Here is a 27,695-nt window from a genome sequence, read left to right as displayed (position 1 = left end):
AAAGAATTACTTTAACTGGCTATGTTCTCTTCAAGGATTTTTATGGTTTCAGGTCTCATGTTTATGTCTTTACTATATTTTGAGTTCATTTTTGTGTTTGGTTTTGAAAGTAGTCCAGGTTCATTCATTTATAGGCAGCTGTCCAGTTTCCTGGAAGGGGCCTTTGAATATCTAGAAATTTCTAGATAATGAGAGGGATCTTTCCCAGTTTTCTTCAGAGCTGTTTTTAATCTCTCCTGGGTACTGGGGTCCCATTAGTTTTCCTTCTGAATTTCTGTCAAATCTTTCTATTCACATGTCCTCCAGATCTGAGTACTAGTCCAAGGATGAGAGTGTTGGACATTAACTTCCAACTCTGACATACAGAGCTGTAACAGCTGTGCTTTATCTGCAGAATTGAGGTAATATAATACTTCCTTTTGGCTTTATAAATTATTATATTGCTGTTTTCTATAGACCGTATGGTCTTAGTGTCACCAGTGGCCTTTAATCAACATTCTTAACAGCCCTGATACTAAGTATTATCAGTTAAAATAACACCTTACATAGTGTGTCATTTGTTGAATGGCAAGTCATGGTACATTTCTAGAGAAAGAAAAAGGTTCTATGTAATAGTTGTTTCTAATCAGAACATAATGAGTTTTAGTGATGGGGTCTGCTGTTATGGACTCTTCAGATACTGCTTGTCAGTTTCATTATATAAGTAAATGAGTTGCTTTTAGCTGCAGCTAAGGAACTCCATTCAAACTGGTTAAGAAAATGAAAACTATCGTATGCCAAGAAATTCAGAATGCCAGAACTGATTGATTCATCAGTTCAGCAATGTCACCAAGGACCCAGTTCTTTCCATCTTTCTGCCCTGTCATCTTTGATGACCAATGGGTTCTTACACCAGCACCAGTGCCAGCCTCCATATCCAGGCAAGGCAATGTGCAGAAGAAAAGGTGGGATTACGTTTCTTCCTATACCCCCAGGAGCCTCTCAACGGACTTCCCCTTGGTGGCTAAAATTAGGTTATTTGTGCCAGTCCCTGGCAAGAGGGATGGAACTGCCATGACTGATTCAGAGTTGGAGGTACCTGAAGCAATATGGTATTGTTAAATAAGGTAACCCATGTAAAATCACTTAGCACAGTGCTGAGCACTTAGAAAGAGCTTAATAAATTTTACATATTATAATGATGATAAGTTAAGTCTGTGGCATTAATATTTTAGGAAAGGGCCAGAGTTATGAGTAGTTAAAAGGTAAATTCCTCAGCCCTTGGGAATACTGATTCTACGTTGAGGAGATGGAGGGAGATGACAGGCCCCACTTGCATGGAGTAGGTGCACCTGGAAAGCCCATCTACAGTGCAGGGTTGTGGGATGAAGGCTTAGATCTTTAAGGAGAGCACGGAAAATGTCCCTACTTATAGGAAGAGATTGGGATAAGCTACTAGAACAGAGCTCCCAGGAAAATGATCCAAAGTAGAAACTAGGTATATGGTCTAAAATGGAACAAAACATAAAGAATGACTTAATGGTCAGTCTCAGGAGGACTGGCCTGGAGCTTATTAGATCCTCCTTTTTCAGATGGTGGCTGATCTTGGGAACTGGGGAGGGATAAATCCAAAGGTGAAGTCTCCTCTCTACTACATATGGACATGAGAAAGTATGCAGAGGTTAACAGCTAAGCAGGGCATGACAGCTGTTTTCTCATAAGAAAATTATGGATTCTCTACACAGTGTAATTATTATCACTGTTAGCAAGTAATTAGCAGCACTAAAAAACAAAAAGAAAACCCACAAAGTATCTTAAGTTTGTATTACGTTGACATACACCTTGTTTTCTAGATATAGTTTTTCCCACTACAACAGAATCCTTCTGTTAGTTTCTGAGGAGTTTTATTCTACTTAGATTTTTTTAAAAGATTTTATTTATTTCTATGAGAGAGAGAGTGAACGAGAGCAAGAGAGCACGCAAACCAAGGCACAGGGAGAGGGAGAAGCAGACTCCACTGCTGAGCAGGGAGCCTTATTCGGGGCTCGGTCCCAAGACCCTGGGATCATGACCCGAGCTGAGGGCAGATACTTAACCAACTGAGCCACCTAAGCACCCCCTTACTGTGATTTTTAAATCTGCTTCTGAGTTTGCCATCTCCTCCCCCTACCCGTATACTCAGCTTCTTGCTTCTGACTGAAATTTTGTTAAACATCAGAATACTTTATGAATGAATAACCATCTGGGATGTTTTCAGTAAACTCTCTTGGAGGGAAATAGAATTACAGTTAGAGTCGCAGTCATGAATGCCAAAAACCATTTTGAGACTACAACTCTTTCAAATCTAGAGCTGGAGATGACTTCATTTTTAAGCTATACCCCCTCTTTTTACAAATATGGAAACCAAAATGCTAAATGGCCTGGTTAATTTTTAGAACTTGTCACTAGAGCTAAGCCAATACATTTAGAAATCCATATCACTAGAGATAAACTAGTAAGTTTAGAAATCTGAGAAATCAATAGGGAAAATGCAATAGATATTTCATTGTGTGTGGGAAATGATTCAGAAATCTCATTCTTGCAACATTTATTAAAGCTCAATAAAAGAAAAATGAATAAGTAGTTACAAAACTTTCATACATGTTCGCCATCATGAATATCATGATTTCCCAGAATAATCACAGGATTAATGACATTTACTTGACTCTGTCTGATAACTTTTGAAGATTTTAATGTAATAAAAAATTTCCAGTTCTATTGACCATTTTCCTAGCACAGTAAGCCTTTAATTGATTTTTCATATATTATGGGAAGCTGTTTATGATCTGAGCATCATCCAGAAACCCGTTTTATTTCTAAGGAAGATTTCCAGATGACCCACTAGCAGGAATAGATAACCATTATTAACATCTTTATTTCTCAGTTTAAATTTTACTTCCTCAAAGTGACCTTCCTTGACTCCCTGAATTATGTACCCTTAGTTCTCAAAGAACACTGTTGTTTTTCTGCATAGCCCTTATCATAATGTATAATGTATAACTATATGTTGATTTTGGTGAATCTTTAACATCTATTACCCTAAAGGCACTATATAGCAGGGGTCATGTTTATTTTTTGGTGACCACCGATCACTGTCTATCATGGTATCTAGCTCAGAACAGACACTTCATATTTACTGAAGGAACAAAACAAAAGAATAAGATTGAGGTGGCTCAAGGCACATTTTTACTTAGTATTACTACTTACATATATACTTTTATGATTTTCACTTCTATGAGCAGTGTATTAGATTTGTAACTTTAAAAAAATAGTATTGCAACTTGTTTTCCATATTTTAAAATATAACTGTACAACATTTCAGTAAATAATGGATTAAGGAAGTTAGTTGGGGATCTGGGGCTCATTTATAACTTTGTTTTCTTTGGAATTTCTTAGGAACATCTCAAGAAAGTTGCACCATATTCTGGACAAACAACTTGGAAATAAGCAGCTTAACATTTTGCTTCTGACCAAAGGCCATTATAAATAAATTTTTAAAGTAAAATATATTTAAATTTGGGGCTTCCTGTATTCGTTTTCTATTGATGTGTAAATGCTTACCATAAACATAGCACTTAAAAGAATACCTACTTATTATCTCACAGATTTCACAGATTGGCAGTCTGGGCATGGCATGCCTGGTTGTTGGCGGGGCTCTGGTCTCATCTGAAGTTTAGATCATCTTCCAAGCCCATTCAGGTTGTAGGCTAAATTCAGTCCCTTGTGGTTGTAGGATCCTTGTTTTTTTGCCCTTGTGTTTTTGGTTGCTCTTAGTTCCTAGAGGCTGCTCTATAGGTAGTTCTCAACATGGCTGTTTGCTTTTTTCCAGACTAATAGAACAACATCTCTCTGACTTCTTTGTCTTTGACCTGTAAACTCCCTTTTAAGGGCTCATTTATTTGGTCAGGCCCACCTAAGATAATCTTCCTTTTGATTAATCCAGGTCAACTGATTGGAGACTCAATTGCATCTGCAAAATATCCTTACCTGTGACATAAAACATGCCTGATCACAGGAGTGATATCTCATCATCATATTTATATGTTCTTTCAACACCCAAAGGGAGAGATTTGAGCATGGCATATACCTCAGGTGGTGGTAGTCTTGGGCATCTTAGAGTTCTTCGTCCACACTTCTCAATGTGGTAGATTCTCAGAATCTTTCCCAGTTGATTGAATTGGTTTGGAATGGGTATGGTGACATGGTTTGGCGTTTATCTTCATGCCTGTGTGCTTTTGTAATCTTACTGTAATTAAGTTACATTTGTTGACTGTCTAAAGATTCCTCTGCAAATAACTCTCATAATCTGATCTAGAAATTAGGAGGATGAAGTATGGCTCCCAAAATTCATTAGTTTGTATTTGCTAAGGAAAACAAAATTTAGGATCTTTAGAAACCAGACGTAAGTTCACGTTACCACAGTATGTGGCCTCCCCCCACCCCACCAACTCCCATTCCAACAGAATGTCTGAGTGCACATTTTTGTTCGAATAAATAAAGTGAACATAATCTGTTTTTAATGGTATTATAGATGCTCACAATCTTTTCTAATACATATTTTTCATTTGACTACATAATAGATACATAAATGATCTTGTTGTTAGTGACAAGATGTATAGGAAGGAACTCAAACTTCAGAGTCAAGTTCTCTGAATTCAGATGTCAGCTCTGCTGCTAGAAGACCTTGGACGAGTCACCTAATATGTCTCTGCTTCCTCATCTCTAACTCAGAAGTAATGCTTATACTTGTTTCATTAGATTACAAGGGTTCGATTAGTTAAATATGATTTCCTAAGAGAGTGTCTGACACATTGGAAGACTACATAAATGTTTGCTGTTGTCATTGCTAATTAAATTTCTCCTTAGAGTTTTGTCCTTCTAACAGCAAAGGATTCCAATATATTCCTATTTAGGAATTTTTAAGACCGAGTCATTTAGTATGTTAAACCTCCCCTTGATCTTTTTTTTTTTTTTTTTGGTCTGGTTAGTTTTAGTAATTTAATTAGCACATGTGGAAATGTTAATGAGTAAACCACTGAACAAACCTCAGGCATCCCAAAGTTGGGGGTAGGGGAGTGATTCATGTGTAAGCTGTCATTGGTGAGCATTCTTGATGTGGTTCATACATTCTGTTCCTATTACTTAGCATTTTAATTATACTGTACCTTAGCATCCTAAGGCCCTAATATACAGAAATGTCACTCATCTCTGAAATGAAGAGATCATGGAATCTGGAGTCACCTGGAATAGGATCTTATAATACCAAGTGGACTTAAATTTACAGAGGTGGAAAACAGAAGGCATGAGCTGCAATTCTGATGTGGGCTTTGCTTTGTGATGAGACTTCAGGAAAAACGTAATCACACAGTGCAGTGAATTTGAACATAAGAATAAGCATGGACTCAGGAGGCTTGACTTAGCAAATCAATCAACCTCCTTCAGCCTAGTTTACTCATATGTAAAATGAGTATACTAATGTCTGTCCTTACTACCATTACCAACAAGTATTTCATTATCACCAATATCCATAAGGTATATGCACCCCCACTGGCCTGTTATCTTCCCAGGAACAGAGACTGCTTTTGCGTTTTTCTAAATATTTGTAGCTTGATTTTCTTTTTTACATTAAAGTTTATTTGTTTATCTTTATTTTATTTTATTTTTCAGTGTTCCAAGATTCATTGTAAAAAAAAAGTTGGCATCTATTAAATGTTTGTTGAACTGAATTGTTGATTAAATGAGAAAAGATACATAAAAGCATGATAAAGACATTAAGTCTCCACCAGATAATGCTCCCTCAGCATTATCTACATGTCACACTTAACATTTAAAGGCAAAACAAAATCAGCAACAAATTGAGAAAATGAAACTATTTTCTACCAACAAAACCATGCTGCTGCTATTCAGCTTTTTAAGAGCTAGATAGAGTATGATTAAGATGACAGTATAATTTTAAAGCTTTTAGAATATGATGAGTAATAAAGGGACTTGGAACATAGAAATAGGCATTGAAAAACTAGTGGTAATTGTGTTGCTAACATAGCACCCAACACACATGGCAGGTCTATGAGGGACAGAGACATATCGGCCACAGACAAGCCAATGCCAAGGTCCCCATTTGTAGTCATAACATCTGGAACCCCATGGAGCAGAAGCAGCTAAAGGAAAGCAGTTTGGCAAACAAGTTGGTGCAGACTCTTGATGGAATCACAGCACAAAACTGTTCATCAGCCCCTGTGAGCACATTCACGACATCCAAAGTGAAGATGTGGACCATTCGAAGTGGACATAGTTGAAAATAGGCTGCAAAGACAACTTTGGACAGGGCCAACTGGAAAATGCCACCATCTAAGTAAAGAATATTGAACTAATGACAGGGCTCTTGCAAGCTGTTGTGAATAGAACCTCCCAATAAAAAGGTGTAAGGTTTTATATATGTTTTAGTATTTTGTATCTGGGGGAAATTTTGCATGAAGCAAAGAAGAGTTGGGGTCGAATGGTTTATTTTTGTCTTTTTTTTTTTTGAAAGGTAGCCAGAATCCAAACCAAGCACTAATTTAGGGCAAAACAGTAACATCAGCAACCACTGGTTTTGAGTGTAATGTGGCCGGCACTATGTATTAGCTTATTTCTTACATAAACCCTGTTAGAAAACACTATCCCATTTGCAGCTTAGGAAACTGAGGCTCAGAAAGTATAACTCGTCCCAAGTAACATACCTAATCCCCAATTCTTTCCATTCACCGTGAGAACACAAAAGGAGTGAAATGAGAAGACAGGGTGATGACATAAAGATGAAGGACAAATGAGGGAACAGAAATGAGGGCCGTGAAAGAAAATGAGAAGAGAGGAGGATAGGAAATGTGGGACAAGGGACTGGGCATTGACAAAGAGAGGGAATTCTTTAGATTCTTTTAGAATGGTCCTATCTTCAGGAACCAAATCATTCTGTATCATCTTGGCTGACGCTTCTTTGAGTCCTGTGGGATATCTTACCAGACAGACCCACTTCCCACCTTATGTAGTACGTCCACGGGGCTGTTTTAAAGCAGAGATTATACAAGAAATCTGCCACATAGCCTGACAGATTCCAGGAGCTGGGAGGAAATCAAACTGTCATGATTTAAATTTCAGTGTCTTCAGGGTATGTGCTCTAACTTTACATTGGCTTTGTAGAAAGACTGTAATGTGAATTCACTGGAAAGCAGATGGGACCTGTCATATGGGTAAAACATAAGAAATGTGTCCAAATGTAAGAAGAAGTAACAGGTTTCTTTTGTCAGTCAGTTTCATAGTACAAGTATTTATCCTTGGGTCCACATAAGCCAGTATTCATCAAAATGATAGAAGTCCTATCTAATATTTATTGAGCAATAACAATGTGCTAAGTGCTTTGCATCTATTTCAACATCAGGAGGAGCAGAGAAAGTTGATACTATTATAACTAACCACTGGTTTTAAAGATGAGAAAACTGAGGCCCAGAAAGTTAAACAAGCTGTCTCTGGCTAAATAAGTAGCTGAGCAGGATTTGAATCCCAGGTCCTAGGGGATAACACTACACTATACAGCCATTCCCAGGGCATTCTGTGTAACCCCAAGAGCTCCACAGTTTTTGACAATAGTACTCCAGGGACAAAAAAAGAAGGAAGAAAAAAAGGTGGGGAGGGAAGGAAGAAGACAAGGAAACAATAATGACCTCAATACTAGTACCAGATCTTGAGAAAGACATGCGGGTTGGATGGTCAGAAGCCACAGAGATGGTCTGAACCCACTGTAGTCAGGGAAGGAATCTTTAGCAAAGTATGGGTGTAGCAAAGAGGGGGCAAAAAGAAATGGGAGTACAGAGTAAAAGAATGAAACAAAGTGCATGCAGAGTGAAGAGAGGAGGAAGAAAGTCCTGGCCAATCTTTATAGAGTATGAAAATAATATTGGTAGGCTTTAAATTAATTAAGGCTGTTTCTCTAATTTACCCTTTTATTTCTCATTTCATGGGGGTAAAGTGAACTATTCAACTCAACCTTTAAAGCTAATGCTGTTTGTCTGACAGTTTCTCTCCACCGTGAGTAATGCTAAATTCCACTCTGCAAGGTTAGTGTCTCAGTGAAAGGTGGGTGTGTTGTTTAGACTTTTTTTTCCCCCTTGAAAGTTAATTAGGTCAACATTAACCATGGCTATGTAACCGCAGAATAGGCAGTTTCTTTGAAGGTTCATGGTTTGGATCTTTTCCTGCAAAAATTCCCACTAATATAGTTACATTTAGTATTCTAACTGCCTGGATAACTGACTCGCTCCGGGTCCATCTATAAGGGCAATACCAGGCCTTGTTTGCAGCTGAGTTGGTGTGCTTCGCAGAACCGCTGTGCCAAGAGTTTGCGGTTCTCCATGCACAGCCTCCAGGTTCAGCCTCTCTTGTTTCTTCACCAGAAATTTCCCTGGAGTTAGCATTGCTGATTTGATGCCCTATGGTTCTACAGTCCTCAGAATATTTACTTGACATTTAACAAATTTTTAAACTTGTCCATACCCTTAACTCTGAAAGCAATATGGTATCATCAGTGTTTGTGTTGTGGACCTATCCTGAAGATTTTGTTTATATAGATGTGACTGAATGTTTAAGGAGAAAAAGAAGTACAGGCCTTGCGCAAAATCCAGTTTTTTCATACTGGTGCAGCTGTTTTAACTTTTAAGAAACCACAAGCATTTTATCCTCTAAAACTTTAATTTGAAAGACACAGGACTTTTAAAGAAATACGGTGTTTCTGAAACTGGTATATATCAGCCTCCCTACTTCAGTTCTCTTTAAACTCCCAAGAATTGAATAAAGTTCCTCTTGAAACTCTTAAGAATCGAACAAAGTTACATATGCATTTTTCAGACCAAAATATATGTTATTGCTGCATTCCTACTAATTTTTGAAATATTAAGTTACAATAGAAGGAATAGCATCACAAGAGAGACCAAGGGTACAGTGGCTGCATTCTAAAGATCTCTCTCCAAGCTCAGAGAATTTTCCCTAGTCCCAGAGGCAGATGCTAGAAGGAAACAGTTATGTGTTTTCTTGCGTTCACCATAGCACTGCAAGCCATGGTAAAGGTTATTTTGTTTCTTTTTTTATGCTACAGTAATGATTCCCCTTCCTGTTATATAGAAAAACCTATTCTGCTAAGAGAACACTAGATATATTTATTACAACATGAAGACCATTTTGTCCATGGAAATAATTTTTTATTGTTCTGAGTCACTCTGGTTTGTGGAATTTTTACATGAGTTCCAGGACAAGTCTGAGATGATATATTTATTTTAATTTGTATCCTCTTTTCTTCTTGACTGTGTGAATGTCACCCTTGTTGTCAGAATAGTTCTGTATTTTTATTACTTCAAAAGTTACTCTTCTGTAGTTGTGTCTCCTAACTCTTCATTGACAATTCAGTATGTGTCCTGGGCATGCTGTATTTTGGCAGAACTACCTCCTTTTCTCAGTATCATGTGATCTCTTGTTTTCCCTTCCACCCCTATTCATGTTTTCTCAATGCATGTCTTCGCCATGTCAAAGGTTATTCAAACCTACAGAAATATTTTAATTGTTGAGCTGCTGGAAGGACTTGAATTAAACTGTGAATTCCAAAGGGCATTTGTTATGCCTTAAAATTTTTTCTTGCATTAAAAATAAACCTCACTGGAAGTATTCCCTAATTCAGCCCAGAATATCTCTGTGCTTTAGACTATACCCTGCAATCCTACAAAGTCCCTGAAATTCATTTTTCAAGTATTCTTTGGTTTGATTGCAATTATTGTATTTGTTAAGCATCCCTAGATTAAATTTAATTAGCAGTTCAGACTTACAGAGAATCCTTAAATGTTCTGACATTTTAAAAAATATTTGAACACAACAATGACTGGCCTGTGAGCTGAGATTTCAAGTTGCTAATTATTATCTTTGATATTTCTTCCATATATTCCTCAGTGTACATAAGACACTGAAAGACTGACTGACTGACTGACTTAAGGTTTAAAATTAAATCTTGTAGTTTCTGGCAAGAATAGGAGGATGTGTTCTGCCTTCCACCGTCCTTGACTCATATGCTGTAACTAACCAGCCTTGCAACAGTGTCCTAACTAGTCAGCCTCCAACAGTGCCCTACTTAGCCTCCAACAGAAAAATACTGACTTTAGCATGGACTCGACAGAGACAAAATGGGCAATTTCTAATACATATTGCAAATGGTCATTGCAAGTCCAAACTACGTATACTCATATATTCATAGGGTGTGTGTGTGTGTGTGTGTGTGTGCGCGCGCGCACTTATGTACATAAGAACATGATTCAATGTTCAGAAGTTTTAGATGATTAGTTTTGTTGTTAGAAAATGGTAGGATATCAATCTGAATCATTTTATTTTCAACAGGTTGACATGATGAAAGAAGCATTAGAAAAACTTCAGCTTAATCTAGTAGAGATGAAAGACGAAAATGCAACCTTAGATGGTGGAGACGTCTTATTCACAGGTATCTTCATCCTCACTTTTCTCTTATCCAAAACTGTTTCTGATACCTGGCTTGTATTATTTAACTGTAGGGGGTTTTGTTTTGTTTTGTTTTAATTACCAAGGGAAAATTGCTAACTGCAGGGAATTTGAAAAATACTGAAGGAATTTGGAAAATACTGGAAAGCACAAAAGAGAATGAAGTGAAAATGACCTTTCATTGAAAGATAATCATTTCAACATTTGGGTGCATGTCCTTTTAGTACTTTTTATGCATGCCATCTATCGTATTTTTTACAAAATTGTTACCAGTGTATACCTATCATTTTGTAGGTTGCATCTACTATATTTTATACTTTGAGCATGTGGGTTGCATAGTTTTGCATCGTGTGTTATTATATCTGGTTTGTATTTAAAAGTTTCTTAATTCAAGATGTGTCATTTACAAATAACTTTCTTGCCCAGACAGCAAGATGAATTTAAATAATTTTCAGTGCAAATTGATTTGGCTTCAATGCCAGATGAATAATAGCAGAACCCAACCAAATACAAACAGCTAATAGTATTTTGTATCTAACTAGAATCAATTTATATAGTGGGTATATTATTGCTGTTAAAGAAACAGTAATTAGGGGCGCCTGGGTGGCTCAGTGGGTTAAAGCCTCTGCCTTCTCAGGTCATGATCCCAGGGTCCTGGGATCGAGCCCCACGTTGGGCTCTCTGCTCGGTGGGGAGCCTGCTTCCTCCTCTGTCTCTGCCTGCCTCTTTGCCTACTTGTGATCTCTGTCTGTCAAATAAATAAATAAAATCTTTAAAAAAAAAAGAGAGAGAAAGAAACAGTAATTGTAGCATTTAACCTTTCCAGCTATTTATGGTCGTATTACTGTTTTACAAAAGTCGCATCCTAAAATTTGGATCTCCATATTCATCCTAGTTATACTGATAAGCAAGAATCAATAATAATTTTTAATTTATAGTGAGAGTTTATTTTACCCTGAATGTCAGAGAATCAATACCTGTTTCATAGATGTAACCCTGCCAGCAGGTGCTGGTTCCCAGGGATTTGGGAATGTAGCCCAGGTGGCCCCATTGAAAATATGAATCTTCTTAGAAGTGTAATATTTGGCTGATGTGAATTTTATATTGAATCCCTTATATATAGAGAAAATATAACCACCTTCATTTTAATCTAAACGTAATGTTTTGTGTTACTTACATTTTGATATACTTAATGTTCTAGGAGGAGGAGAGGTATTTATTCTGTGATATTTACGTAGTCCCTTGCTCAGTGTCACATACCTATGGGTGGGACCACTGTGTCGCTGAGCTCCAGGTGGCAGCATTCTTATCACAGTCTTATGAATAGTACCCCCCTGGAGTTGTGCAGTGCGCAACCTGGGCTACTGTTGTCACAGGCAGTGGCCCTGCCTCTGGGGCATGAAGTGTACACCCATTGAGCCATAAGAACACAGAACAAGGGATCAGGGAGGCCTATGCTGCATTCTCAACTCTGGCCATGTCCAAGCAGACTCAGGCATTCTTCCGAATCTGCCTAGTAAGTTTCCCTTGGAATATTCTTTGTGTCTCCCACTGATGGCACTTTTCATTCTTTTTGGCAGCACAGAACAACAGCCTGTTTCTCTTAGAAAATAGGCTTTTGTGAAAAGCTAGATGTGTAAATCATGCTTCCTTACAATAACTCTTTTTTTTTTACCAGAACATAGCCATATAATAAATAATAAATAACTTCTTGTAAGCAGGTACTGATAATATTTGAAGTATGTTTTAAAACAAGCTGTGTTCACAGCCATTTAGCTATCTTAACAGCTGAGCTGAACAGATTCCCTAAAATCTTCTCGTGTTTTGGCTCAGCCTATTCTACAGGAACCTCTTCCTTTGGTCAGAGATCTTTCCATAACATTTCAGTCCTGGTGTTTTTGCCTCAACTTCTCATTAGGTACCTAAGTAGTGAGGCTTGCCTTTGACACTATCTGTAAGCTTATTTTGGTAATATTCAATCCTTAAGTTAATATCTTGAAAGTTCTTTTATTCAAAACTGAGATCATGTTGGGATATCTGCTTGGCACTTCATTCATGCCTGATGCCTGGTCCTGCCTTCTGTTTCCTACTTCTCAATTTTTTCTTTTCCTTTCTTAATTGTGGTAAAATACATAAAACATGAAGCTTGTCATCTTAACCATTTTTAAGTATACAGTTCAAGTGGCACTAACCACATTTACCATATTGTGCAACCCTCACCACTCAATTTTTTGATTCAGAAGAGTTGGGTAAGGAACAAAATCTGTAGCACTTTCCATGTGTTCTGGGTCCTCTTCCCTTTGTAACTCAGAGCTTCATTAACAGTCGATCGAGAAGTGGACAGAAGGAAAGCAGCTATCCAACTCCAGTTCCACTGGGAATCTTATGAGTCAGGCCAGCAGCTACTGTCAGAAATTATTGCAATCCTCTTCCTCTGAAATGGACATCAGCTTAACTCTATTTTCATTTTTTTTATTTTTGTGAAATATGGAGCAAATAAAAAAAAGAGTTGTAAATGTCTATGCACACTTTAAAGACCAATGATAAAATGAGCACCTGCTGTCTGCCACCTGGCCTTAAGAAATAGAATATTGCCACGACCATAGGAGCCCCCTCCTCTCAGCCTGTCCTGCATTTTGTATTAATCAGTACCTTCGACTTTTGCCTCAGTCTAAATTATATGTTGTTTAGTTTTGCTTGTCTTACAATTTTATATGATTAAGATCATACTATAGGAACTAGCCTGTGATTTTTCTGCTTTTGCTCTAACTCGATGCTTCTAGCTATAGCTCTTTGTCTTCACTGCTGTGCAGTATTCCATGGTTAAGAACTACCACAATACATTTATTCATTCTATTGCTGATGGATATTTGAGTGTTTTCCAGTTTTTTTCAATTATCTTCAGTGATGCTATGGACGTTCTTATGTGTGTGTCCTGGGAATGTGTATAAGAATTTCTTTAAAGTAAACAGCTAGAAATGGAGTTTCAGGTGATAAACTCTTTTTGCTCCAGTGAAATGTATATGATCTTCTCCTTGAATCTATTGATGTGGTTAATTGCACTAATTGATCTTGTTGATACTGGATCAGTCTTTCATCCCTGGGATGAAGTCAAACTCCGCTTTGATATACTCTCTTTCTACTACAGTGCTGGATTTAGTTTGTTAATTTTTTTTTTCTTGAGAGTTTTGTTTTTGTGGCCTGTCATTTTTCTGGCTTGCTTTCCTTCTCTGGCTTTGAAAAAAGAAATATCTTAACCTCATAACATGTATTAGGGAATATTTCCTATGTTTCTGTTCTCTAGAATCAGTACTATTTAAATTGTGCATTCCTTGAACTTTGGGAGAACTTACCTATAAACAGACCCTGTTGGCCAGGTACTTTCCTTGTGAGGAGATTTTAAACGGACTCCATTCCTTTAATGGTTTCATGTCTATTGAGGGTTTTCTGAGTCAGTTTTTGTGAATTCCGTTTTCTCATATTTTACCTAAGTTTTCAAATGTTGGGTATAAACTTCTTCATATCTTCTTAATATCTGTTTAAACTTCACAGCATTATAGCTATGTCCTCTTTTCATTCTTAATGTTTATTTATGCCTTCTCTTTTTTCCTTTTGGGTCAGAGAGCTTTCAATTTTTTTAAAGATTTTTAAAAATTTATTCATTTGACAGACAGAGATCACAAGTAGGCAGAGAGAGAGGGAGAGGGAAGCAGGCTCCTTGCTGAGCTGAGAGCCCCATGTGGGATTCAGTCCCAAGACCCCAAGATCATGACCTGAGCCGAAGGCAGCAGCTTAACGCACTGAGCCACTTAGGCACCCCAGAGAGCTTTCATTTTCATTGTCTTTTCAAAGAACCCATTTTGGGCTTTGTTGAATTCTCTCTGTCTCATATATTTCCTTTCCTCTTCCGGTTTCTGTCCTTAATTCTTTCCCTCAAATTTCTTTGTTTTTATTCTGTTCCTTTTTTCTTAAATTTGAATTTAGAAGTTTGTTTCTTTAATGTTGAACCTTTTCTCATCTTAAGGCAAGCAGCTAAAGCTGTATAACTTTCCCTTCAAGTACTGCTTTAATTGAATCCTTTGTGTTTTGATATATATTTGTTATCATTAGTTTTAAATGTCTTCCAGTTTCCATTATGATTTATTCTCTGACTCATTTATGGGTAATGGTGTTATTTAAAAAACATCAGTCATTATTGTAAGTTGTTGGAGATGCCATCTTACTACTCTGATAGTTAATAAGTGAAGGAAAGATTCAGGCATTTAGCTATCTTTCCTTTACTAATTCTATTTCAAGTAGACCAAATACTTGATTGAGAAAGTGTTTGGTTTTTTTTTTTTTTTTAAGAATTCTAGCCAGTAAATGTAGATCCCTAATAAAATAATGGATCTGTGTAATGATCACCCAAGGCTGTTAAAACCTTTATATGAAAGCTTGATGGGGAGCTTTACAATGGATGGATCAGAATGATATCCCTTGAACACACAGATTATTCTGGTATCACCGACAATGTGGCTGTCAGTCATGTGCTTCATGATGTGATACAACAGTACAGCCCCACCTCTGAAGTAGTCCTAGTAAAGAAAAATTTTTTAACAAGAATCTAGTTAAACATCTACATGAAACTATCAGCTTACTGAACATACAAAGGACAAAGGAACAATTTCATGTTATATGATACACAGGGAAACAACCAATCATATCCAGAAAGTAGGATCATCAGGTCAAATGACATGGGAAAGGGGGAATTGATAACAGAGAAAGTTGTCATAACAGACCCAACAACAACAAAAATGTTTTTTGATATTTCAGTTCCAGAAGTTCTGTTATTTCCATCAGAAAGACTATTTAGGAATTTGGGGGTGCCTGGGTGTCTCAGTCGGTTAAGCATTTGCCTTTGGCTTGAGTCATGATCCCAAGGTCCTGGGATTAAGCCCCACGTGGGCTCCCTGCTCAGTGGAGAGCCTGCTTCTCCCTTTCCCTCTTCTCTTCTTGTGCTCTCTCTCTCTGTCAAATAAATGCAATCTTAAAAAAAAAAGAAAGGCCATTTAGGGGATATAGTCCACCATACTGCCAGAAACAGAAGTCCAACTGACTTTTTAAAGAGATAGGCAGTTTGCTTTTCTTTGTGCTATGCTACCTTAGTCTTTTAAAATAGAAATAGTGTACATGCCCCCTTATAAATTTGTTTAAATTTGCTTAATCCACTAAATTTTTTCCTAAAAATTATATATAAATCTATTTTAATCTAGAATAATTAAGGAAATTTTTTAAATTTCAGCTGATTTTTTAAAAAGATTTTATTTATTTATTTGACAGAGATCTCAAGTATTCAGAGAGGGAGAGAGAGAGAGAGAGAGAAGGAATTGGGCTCCCTGCTAAGTACAAAACCCAATGTGGGGCTTGATCCTAGGACCCTGGGATCATGAACTGAGCTGAAGGTAGAGGTTTTATTCCACTGAGCCACCAGGGACCCCCAGCTGATTTTTAAATAAAGTAATACTTTTCTCAGATAAAATATCTTTCCCTTAGATTTGTAGGTAATTGCGTTTTCTCAAGGGACAACACAGACACACCATTAACAAACAAAACAAAAGCAAAAGCCTGTCAATGTGCCACCAAAGAGTCCTCTGTCTGCCAAAAGCATAAGACATTGGAAGTTATCATAACGTCATTTGACCTGGGTCATTTACTTCTTTTTTAAGGACATCATGAGGATTAACGTTATAACATTTGTAAAGTCTATCAAGCAATTCTTTCTACATGGTTTCACTTTTTATACTTTACCCTAATGTTCTGGATCAAAATATACTGATTTATCTTTGAATATGTTTTCACATTTCATGTAGAATTCTTTTTCAAAAAATTAAAAAGTTAAGAATCCTCACAGTTATATATTGTTTAATATTATCTACTATAATTGTTTGCTTGCCTCTCACCAGGGGACCATTTTTACTTGATGTTTTGCCTTCTGAGAAGAAAATTTATGAAATTTCAGAAAAGCCAAATGACTAGAAAGTTCCATCCTCCTTTGCAAATAGGTATTGCTGACATTTTGACTTGAAACAACAAATAAGAGTTTTAAGGACATCTCTTAGAGGTCAGGCCTAAAGACCAGTCATCCCTAAACTCCCTTTATGCATAGTTTCTTCAACCTTTACATCATCATTATAAGAAAAGGAATCTGACTTCATCATGAGTGTGTGATACTATTCTTTTAGGGAAAAAAGGGGAAGCATTACTAACTTGTCATCGCAATTTACTTAATTTTGTCATTGCAGTTACTTAATTTTTTATTACACATGAAGATGTTTAATTTTGTTATTTCCTAAGTGGAACATTCATTCTTTTATTGTGCTAAAATTATAAAACATAAAACCTATCATTTAATTATTTTTAAGTATATAGTTCAGTGTGCAACCATCACCACCATCCATGTCCAGCACATTTTCATCTTCACACACTGAAACTTCATACCTACCACACTGACTTCCCAGTTCCTCCTCCCCTGAGACCATGGCAGCCACTATTCTACTTTCCGCCTCTGTGACTTTGAAAAAGTTTCTTTCTAAGGATGGTAGTTTGAAATCAGATCTGTATAAAGAGAGCGGAGTATAAGCAGAGCTGCCTTCTGTGGTAGGAAAGAACTGTGTGATGCTTTAAGTTCATTATTTACAGATAAAGAAAGAGTATGCCATCACTGGTGCCATGTACTCACTGTGTTCCATGACATTTATTATAGGCAGAGAATTTTTTGTGGGCCTTTCCAAAAGGACAAATCAACGAGGTGCTGAAATCTTGGCCGATACTTTTAAGGTAGGTAAAGTTAGACCATTGATGCCTGGCATACAATAATTAATAAGCATTCATAAACACATTGAATAAGCATGTCATGAGAGCTGTTACCAGCTCTGCAAAATAATTTTTAATATTAGTACATTTGCTAGAAGTTTTAAGAGCTGTCAAATTCAGATTTCTCAATAAATAGGTTGCATTGAGCTACCATAGCCATAAAAGACAAGGTTTTGGACATCTTCTCTTTTTTTTCCACTGTAAAATCAAGCAGCTACCTGACAGATTTCCTGCACAATAAATGATTTCCCCCCAAAATCTGGAGACCCTGCTGACTCAAACATGAAACATCGATTTTTCACAATGGAATCAAGGATCACTTGTACTTAGTACCTATTATGTGCTGGAAACTGGTCTTTTTACACATCTTTTCAAGGTCCCTTTACTCCATTAATTATTAATAGATTGGCTTGGCTCACTGGACTGTGTAGGAAGCTCTTCTCTCCTTGAGGACATGAGGCTCTAGTTTGCACAGGATATTCCGACATAACTTTCCAGAGTAACCCAGTCCATGGATCAACCAGCAAGTCTAGCTGGTGACATAATCAGATATCTGGAAGGAGGCTCTGCACTTTCTTCTTAAAAGTAGTCTCTATTGGGGTGCCTGGGTGGCTAAGTCAGCTAAGTGTCCAACTCTTGATTTTGGCTCAGGTCATGACTGATCTCAGAGTCCTGAGATGGAGCTCAGCTTGGTGCCCAGCATGGAGCCCACTTAAGATTCTCTCCCCTTCCACCTCTGCCCCTCCCTACCCTCATGCATGTGCTCACTCTCTTTCAGGGGGTGGGGGGGTGGGGGGAGTAGTCTAAGTAGTTTTTATTTAACTGGCAACACCAAAACCTACAGATCCCAATTTTCCTTCCGATATTCAGGGCCCCTGGTAGCCACCCTAGAAACAGCCATGTTTTGGGCAGGGTTAAATCAGTTTTAGAACTATTCTGCAATACCAAACTGCTTGTTTCTATTACGCACATAGGACTATGCCGTCTCCACAGTCCCAGTGGTTGATGCTTTGCATTTGAAGAGTTTCTGCAGCATGGCTGGGCCTAACCTGATCGCAATTGGATCCAGTGAATCTGCGCAAAAGGCCCTAAAGGTAGATACAAAACTTTGCTCCTTCAAAATGCAGCCAGCAATGCCTGCCGCATGGTTTTTCTCATTCTGTCTACTGGGTGGGGAGCAAGCAGCAGTGGCGGGCTGAGAACAGGCTGGTACTCAAGCTTTCTCAGATCAACACTGTCGTGACCTCTCATTCATTGGGAATCAGGAATACCGACTGTAAAAACAGATGTAAGAACTCTTCACCGCTGAACTGTTCATACACCAGGGATCCTTGAAAGGCCATGACTTAGAATAAGAAAAACCAAGAACATCACAGTTCCTTTCTCTGGGGAAAAGGAAGACATGCCACCAGTAGCACTTTCCTTAAGTAAGATAGTACACAACGGAATATTATATTATTCTTATACTTTTGTGTGTCTGAAATATTTCATAATAATCTTTTAGAAAAACATGTTTCAGAAATACATAAAAAATTTAACTGCTTGCATCTGGAATACTAAAATTTTAGGACAAGAATTTGTCTCATTTCACAGGTGAGACTAGGAAAAATTACGATTTGCCCAAATCACAGAGCTAGGTCAAGAGTGGAAGTCATCGAAACCTTCCACTGCGACATGATTTTCCTTCTCTGTAATAGCCCCACAAGATGACCCAGACCCTCCATCATGCCAAAGACCATGTCTGTTTTGCTCACCATTGTTCCCTTTCATGTTTGGCCCATGGTGGACACTTACTAAATATCAGATTAATGGACAAATAAGTAAATGAGAGAGGTGGATTATTTCCATTTTGCAGATGAGAACTAGATCAAATGACTCACCCCAAGCCACAAGTCTAACACTACATGGTGGGCTGGGATTACCATCTCTTCCTCACGACTTACGATAGGACCAAAGACAGAAGCTTCTTTCAGGCAAAGAGAGGAAATCTGTGTGTCCCAAGGTGCACAGTTAATTTTTTTGCCCTTTTAGGTCTTTACTTGTCTATCTCAGTACTAGCCTTGGTGCATTTTATCTCAGAAAAAATCCTGGCTTTCCAATTGCTGAGTTCCCCGCCCCCTGACCCTGGACTTCCTGTAGCTTCCTCAGCCTGCTCTCCTGGCCTTCCTATCTTCCTTTACTCATACTGTATCTTTGATTGCATTCCTAGGACTTTTAATAATTATTGCTAAACAGCCTGCTTCAGAATTTGAATTAAGTGTTTTTTTCTGTGTTTCCTTTAGAGAATGTCTCTTGTTTGTTCATCTGGAAGGCTGACTCAACTTTCCACATATAGGAAAGGTGATGTTTTGAAAAAATATTTGATAGATGGTAAAAAATATTTGATAGATGGTATCACTCGAAGGACCTAGGAAGATTATTTTTCTCCTCAGGGACTAACTGTGGTGTCTATCTGTGGCAGCTGGGTTGGTCGGCACATGTCTGAGATTGAGTATAAGGGAAGGAGAGGTCTGAAGCTGGCCTATCCTGTGCTCTTGTTTAATTAGCAGACGGAACATCCTCTGGGTAGACAGATTATAAAAAGTAGCTCCATCTGCAATTCTGGGTAGACTAGCTCCCTAATTCAAAGAGCTTGATTCCTAATTCAGATAGGACCCTAACTTAAATAGTCTGGAGAAACTAACACATAATGAACTAAGAGATAATCCAATATGGTTAACTAGCAAAACACTGTGTGAAGTAGACCTAACTGCTATTCACAAGAGAGGATGGAGCTCCCTGGGGGCCGGATATTCAAAGAGAACCTCATGGACAAAAATGGGGCTAGAAGGGTTTGCCAAGGCAGGATTCAGTGAGACAGTGTTCCAGGTGGGGACGCAGTATAGACAAAGACTGAGCCGGATACATACAGGAGATCTGAGCAAACTAGTCCAACTGATAAAGAGTTTTCCTATGGGCTCCTAGAGATACGGTTGGATGGAGCAGGTGAAGTCTGAAGAGGTAGCAACTTAAAAGTGAGGAAGAAGATGAGTGTATCTCCATGAAGCAGGAGTCTGGGCTTCTGAACAGAAAGGTCTATATTGCTTTAGAGATGTTAGACCACCATTCCTTTCGGGGAAAAAAAAAAAAGTTGGGGGCGGGGGAGAGGGAGGGAGAAGATGCTACAATCAGAAAAGAGGACCACTGATAACTTAGAAAAAGAAAGTCAAACCCCAAGTCCCATAGTATGCCTTGGATTCACTACCATTTCTGCACTCCTCTTTCCCATCTCATCATCAAGTCAAGTCCTCTAAGATCACTTCTTTTAAGGGCATCTGGTGTGGACTTTATAGTCCTCGTTCTTGTAGAGTTTATTTGAGTTGGTGTTAATAGTGATGTTCACTCTATACTTGAAACCTTCTGTGTCAGAAGCTATAAATAATCCTCACTTAGTGGAATGGTATTCACTTTTCGGAGATCCTGTTTTCCATCAGCAAATGTGCTTCCTAAACTATGGGCCCGTAGAGTTGGCAAATATCCACCTGCCGTGTTTCTAGCATCACAAAGTCTCTCCTTGTCGTGAAAGCCAAGGAATAAATTGAATGGAAGAATATCGAGATCTCCACGCAGGCATGTTCTCAGGCCGGAACTAGGTGGTTTGCTGAAATTCCCATTTAGTGAGCTGAATTGTTTATGTATTTGAGAACAGTTTTGTCTCTTGTATTAGAAAAGTCAATAAAATTGATAGTGTGTTAATCCTACTACTAATTTGGAGATAATAATACTAATATAAGTAGGCAGAAAGACAAATGGATAGAGACATACCATTTGCACATAGTGAAATATATCAGTTTTATTTTTTTCCATTTTATAGGTAAAAATACTGAGATCTGATTTAATAAAACATTTTACATACAGTCCTCTGGAATCAGATTTCCCAGGCCTTAATTTTCCTCTCCCCAATTGTCCACCCCACTCCATACTCATTATTTGTTTTCCAGTTATTTTGCCATAAATTTGTTTCAGCTGCACTTCTTTTCTCTCCTCCCCTCTCTCCAACTACCCACTACCTCTTCACATTTCTGCTGTGGTGTCCAGGATCTGACTTATGATGAAAGGTCTGAGTTTAGTCCCAGATGTCTGTTTTTCCCTTACTGATCTTGATGTCTCTATAGAGAAGCTCGTGGCCACTTGGGCATCTCTTTGAAGGGCATAGCACTTAAACAGAGGTGAACTGTATCTTCCTGCACTGTATACTGAGAGCTTGAGTACTTCCCACTTCTGTTACTGGTTGCTGAATACTTGCTTCTTTCAGAGCCAGAAAACTATTTCTTATATATTGATGCAAAGCAGAGAGCCCAAGGGTTTCTAGATAGTCTTATTGCATTTGAAACACTTTGTAATGTGTTGCAGTCGATTCTTGGTTAATGAAGTAGAATCTTACAGAGATAGTCTCCTACCTGTCTAAGTTGTAGTAGATTTAATAGTGTGTGCATTGTATATTTAAATGAAATCATCAACCTAGGAAGACTTTAGTGACTCTCTGCTGAAAAACCCAGAACACGTTTAACACAGGGCACTTTTAATACACATTTAATAAAGAGTATATTTAATGAAGGGAAGGAAGAAAGGAGGACATATTATTACTGCATTTTACTGCTGATACAGCCAAGGTACTGGAGGTTGAGTGGAGCAAATACCAAGACATTTAACATCAAGTCTTATCCTAGATATACTATTATCTCAGCAAAATCCATCTTCAGAGCAACCTGTCTATTCTATAGTCCCCCCGGCCCCCCAACACTTTGTATTATTCTGCATGTACCTCTGGGTATACCTTCATCCTGCCCTTCTAGCTAGTGTAAGATGAATTAATTCTTGCACAGGCAATAGACCTATTAGTACTCTTGCAGAAGGAATGTTTGCCTTCTCAGAGATGATGAGAACTCCAGTTGCTGCACATCTGTAACTGCTGGTCACAAACATAATTTGAGCAAAAGAAGTCAATCACCAAGAAATACATATTTCTGGGGTGCCTGGGTGGCTCAGTCAGTTAAGCATCTGCCTTCAGTTCAGGTCGTGATCTCAGAGTCTTGGGATCAAGCCCCATCTCAGTCCCACATGGCATAGGGTTCCCTGCTCTACAGGAAGTCTGCTTCTCCCTTTCCCTCTGCCCCGCCCCCTCTGCTCTTGCTGTCTCTGGCTTTCTCTCTCTCAAATAAATAAATAAAATCTTTTAAAACAAAATTTAAAAGTAAAAAAATAAACAAATTCTGTTAGTCCTTCATTTAAACAAGAGACAAAACTATGCTATCAACAGGATAGTGGTCAGAATAGTGGTATTTTAAGGAGTGAGGGAGTCGAATAGCTGAGGGGGCTACTTTGTATGTTTAATTTTTTTTTAAAGATTTTATTTATTTGACAGAGATCACAAGTAGGCAGAGAGTCAGGCAGAGAGAGAGGAGGAAGTAGGCTCCCTGCTGAGCAGAGAGCCCGATGCGGGACTCGATCCCAGGGTCCTCGGATCACGACCTGAGCCCAAGGCAGAGGCTTTAACCCCCTGAGCCACCCAGGCGCCCTGTATGTTTAATTTTTAAAGTGTACAAAAATATGTATATAATGTATTATTGGAAGTGGGCTGAGATTAACTTACATAAATAATTTTCCAATAGTGGGATCTAACACTTAAGCCTCTGCATTACCTTCTACATGATTCCTGTCTTTATTGCAGACTAACCTCTTTTTATTGTATTAATTAAGAAAAAAAAAGACAAAGGTCATACTCCTTGAGCAACAGCTCCCCATTTTCCCTCCCCCTAGCCCTTATACCTTAAATATATACAGGTTTTAATTGTCAGTTATACCTCAGTGAAACTGGGGAGGCAAAGGCATGGCAAAGAGTAAATTTGCACCACATCCCATCCAGTTTTTCCTAAATCCATTCCAAAATCTACTTCCTTTCCAGGAACCTGGATTAATTACATGCTCTCTGTCATAAGAGGATAGACTGTAATTCCTGCCCTCTGGAGGGACTCACTGTATTGATTTTTAACTCAGTCTCCTTGGTAGCATACAGTCCTCTGGTCAGTTAGGGGGAAAAAAAAGAAGGGAAGAAAGGTGAACAAAGGGAGGAAGGCAGAGAAGATGAAAGTAGGTGGGGAGTGACATTTAGCTAAAACTTTCCCCAGCTGGGGGGAACTTTCTCCCCAAACTGGGGGGTTCTGCCATCTGCTGGCCAGGCAGCAAGGAGCTCACCGTTGCCTTCCTAACCCCTTGTGGAAACCAGTTCTTTTCCCTTTTGGTATCTGCAGTTTTGTTTGTTGGCCCTTTTTTTTTTTTTTTTTTTTTAGCTTAATAAGTCCATTCTTTTGTATCACGATGAATTATTATTTTAAAATGCTTTTGATAGAAGTACTGAAAGTATGTGGTAAGAAAAGAATTATGAGATCACCGCTCCTTTTTTGTGTCTTTGTCATGTAAATGTAGCTGAAATCTAGTAAGTGGCATTTCAGTAGACTTGTAATTTTAAATTGACGCTCATAATGTATCTTGATGGAAATGTCTTTTGGTTTCTTATCTACTTCCTGAAATAACTAGCTGCATTTGTAAGATTCCTCGAATGAGCACATGGGCTGCTTTGTAGCTAATTTAAATTGCATAGCACAAAGCATGTTTTTCTCTTTTGAATGACTAACTATATAATAGAGGTCACTCATACAGTATTTCCTCTCATTTTTTTGACTCAGCTTCAGCATTGACTTCATGTCCAAAAATGTCCATGTTATTTTATAGATGGTCATATAAAGAAAGAAGATGGAAAAACCCTTAATGTGTTTGGATTTTGTATGTTTTTTTATTGCCTGGAATTTCCTTTGATGACAACTGGAACAACAAATAGCAAAAACTAAAAGACAGAATGAGAGGTAACTAGTATCAACAGGGTGATTGAAATGGAAAAATAAAGACTCTGCATTTCAAGTTGTTGTTGTCGCAGGGAATTACAGTGTGTAGCCACAGAATTTCCCACTTTGGGTCTTTACTGTGAAATGCATGCTGACAATCCCATTGTGGGTTTAATTTAGTCTTATTATTTGGTTGTCTGTTCCAGTTGTATTCACCAGATCCACAAAACAATGATTAAAAAAAAGAAAAAAACTACCATGCCTGAATTAAGAAATTAACAGAAAACCAAATAGCCTCTGAGTTTGTAACAACTGTTGATGCTGCTTTTCCTGGCAGCAGTTGTCTTATCTGACGATATTCCCAGAGCTGTATGCCAACAAGACTGGGGTGGCCAAAATAAAATACTTGGCATAATAGGGCCATAAATAATCTGAAGCTATGAGATCAAAACAGCCATGCTGAATTTCAGCACCAGTTCCAAAGCAGGAAGAAGGCAAAATTGGCCAAGTAGGAGAAGGGAATAATAATAGTGTTTTTATTCTCTTGAGCTTTCAAGAAAATTTCAGAGAAAAAAGAGGAAGAAATTACATTTAAAGTGCTGCTCACTCTGTCCATTATACGATGGGACATTGATAAATATTCAGCAGGCTTTGTGGGATGTTAGAGGGGGAATTCAAGCATCTGTTGGATGGCCTTTGAATCCAAGACTCTTACTTTCAAGAGAACAGGCCTAAGTGACCTTAAATTAGTGGTTTTTAATGAGAGGTGTGGCTTAAAAACCACCTGAGGAGCTTTCTGAAAACACAGTGACCTGGACCTGCCTCAGAAAATCCTAATGTTCTGGGTCTGGATCGCATCTCCATTTCTGAAAAGCTCTACAGGTGATTCTGAAGCACAGACCAGTTGAGAGCCATGGCCTTCGAGGATTTCTGCAAATTCCAAAAGCATCTACTTAGAATCCTGAATCATGCACACCTGAAGAAGCCAACTATATATCAGGTTGTATGTATTCCACGTTTCAATAAAAGTAGAGCAAGTGTCATGATTAAAGCTGTCAAAAGCTAGAAACTCCTTACCTTTTAGCTGCCTAGAGTTCAACATTGTGTGACTTTAAATATAATACCTAACTGGATAATAAACTCAAATGCCATCATCTACTCCATTTGGCATGCTGAAATTCCTTATTAAAATATTTCAAATGACCAAAAATTGCTCCTATCATTTTCTGAGGACAGGATATTTGCCTTTGACTCATGTTTCCATACCCCCTCCCCTAACACACACACACACACACACACACACACACGGAAAAATCTAATAGGACCTGATCTCTGGGTGTGCAGATTTGTGCCAAAGAGACAAAAAGGTTAAACTTCATACCATTACTGATGTTAAACAACAACTTACATTTAAAAATAATCATGTTGATTCTAGTAAAGAAGCGATGTTATCTAAAGAGCCAAAATGGCATTAAGTGCTAAGCTGGTAACTTAGAATCCCAGTTCGTGGGTATCCTTCTGGCTCTGCCACCAGCTTTCCCTGTGTGACCCTGTCTCCTGTACTCAGTCTCATCCTGAGCAAACAGAGTTGAATCAGCCTCACTAGGAAATGAGAGCTTCATTCCTTCCCATCAGAAGCTTCAGGATGGGCAGTTAAGGTGAAGGACTGTGTCTTGAACATGTGGATGTACAAACACCTGGCAAAAAGTAGCAACCATTTAATTTTAGAACACCAGCCATAGGGATAGTTCCAAAGTGGGTTGACTATAGACTCTTGACCACAGTGACATTATTCTTTCAATGGCCATGAGTGATGGGAGACATGTGCATAGCTGAATATCTTCATGCGTGTTTGAGTATAGAAAGCCACAGAAGACTCCAACCTAATTCCATTTTTCTTTGAGGAGGCATCAATTGAGTAACTATCAGATTGGATATCTAACAAACAACATAATTTTCTAATTTATACATAAAAATCTAATAGAAAAAAAGGTGACACTTAGGGGCACCTGGTTGGCTCAGTCAGTTAAGCACCTGACTCTTGATTTCAGCCTGGGTCATGATCTCAGGGTGGTGAGATTGAGACCTGAGTAGGGCTTTGCACCCACCTTAAGATTCTCTCTCCCTCTCCCGCTGCCCCTCCCCCTCCTACATGCTTGCGCTCTCTCTCTCTCTCTCTCTCTCCACTAAAAAAAAAAAAAAAAGTGATGCTTCCAGAACCTTTCATTACTATTCTTTTTGCAGAAAGAGTTTTTAAGAGGCAATAGGAAAAAATAAAACAGCAGGCAATTGGAAAGAGTCATAGATGAGCTTGAAACTTGAGCTCCCTGACCCCCATCCAGCAGTGCTCTTTATTGAACAGCAACTCTATGAAAGATTCTATTCCAAGCACAGGGGACACTGAGATGAGTAAAAGAGAGTCTCTGCCCTCAAGGGCCCTCTGGCTTAATTGAAGAAAAAGGACAGGACTTTAAAAGATAAATAGTGTCACAGTGTGACACAAGATCCATGACTAGTAGGTGTGGGGTTCCCCTAGAAGGGGTAGGAGTTCTAAGGAGGAAGCGGTCACAGGAGGTGGGAGTCAAAGTGCAAGTGGACCAGAATGAACCCAAGCCTGTCCTGTCGTAGAGGAGGAGTGGTGATGACAAACAGGATAGCTGGGGGGATATCTCTTGTATAACCAGTAGACTATGGCTGGAGCAAGGGCTGGGTACAGGGGGGGAAATAAAGTTAAGCTTCCAGATATAAGTTGGGGCTGATCCAGAGGCCAAGGAATAAGGGTTTTCTTCTCTTCGGGCTGTGGGGAGGCACTCAGAATATTTTAGCAGAGGTGTAAAAGCTGAAGGTGGTATTTTAGAAAAACTCTGTCTGGCCATATGCCTGTAATGATTTAAGAAGCGTAGAGATTAGAAGTAATAAAATTAGTTAGGTGCCATCACACTGTCCAGAAATAAAGAGGAGAGTCTGGACTAGAGAAGTAGCCGTGAAAATAGAAAGGCTGTGCAGAAGCTGAGTTACATTTAGAGAAGTAACAGAACACTGGGACTGAGGGATTTGAGGGGCACAGGAGAAAAAAGGAGCAGATCAGCACTTTGACAGATATTTATAGAACTCCCGTGCTATACCAGGCCTTGTACTAGGTCCTAGGGGGACAGTGAGGAGCAAAATGACTTCAGAAATGACTACCAGATGGGGTGACTTGGGTGCAATTTTTGGAAAAGAGTTCCAACTCTCCTTGTCACCATGAACTCAGTCCTCCCCATCTACACAGGAACAAACCATAGAAAATCTTTGGGCAAAAGTATGTTGCGGGATTTCACTGACCTAGATTCACATTTTGGGAACTGAGCTATACTCAGACATACTCAACTGACAGTGGCTTGGGTAGACATCCCATGTCTAAGCTTGTAACACACTAAC

At 38.5% G+C, this 27,695-nt stretch overlaps 1 protein-coding gene across 2 annotated transcripts in view; it reads left to right on the top strand.

Annotated features, from left to right (window-relative positions):
* DDAH1 (dimethylarginine dimethylaminohydrolase 1) overlaps positions 1-27,695 on the top strand; it is a 133,153-nt gene that overhangs the window by 83,724 nt on the left and 21,734 nt on the right. For both annotated transcript variants that reach the window (XM_044238608.1, XM_044238609.1), the window contains exons 2-4: positions 10,426-10,525; positions 17,285-17,358; positions 18,369-18,488. In XM_044238608.1, the coding sequence (XP_044094543.1) occupies positions 10,426-10,525; positions 17,285-17,358; positions 18,369-18,488 (294 nt within the window). The remainder of the gene's footprint in view (positions 1-10,425; positions 10,526-17,284; positions 17,359-18,368; positions 18,489-27,695) is intronic.

This window comes from Neovison vison, chromosome 2 (genome assembly GCF_020171115.1).
Source record: "Neovison vison isolate M4711 chromosome 2, ASM_NN_V1, whole genome shotgun sequence".
Classification (NCBI taxonomy): domain Eukaryota; kingdom Metazoa; phylum Chordata; class Mammalia; order Carnivora; family Mustelidae; genus Neogale; species Neogale vison.
The sequence above is the reverse complement of the archived record's forward strand: the minus strand, read 5'-3'. Positions and strand labels throughout refer to the sequence as shown.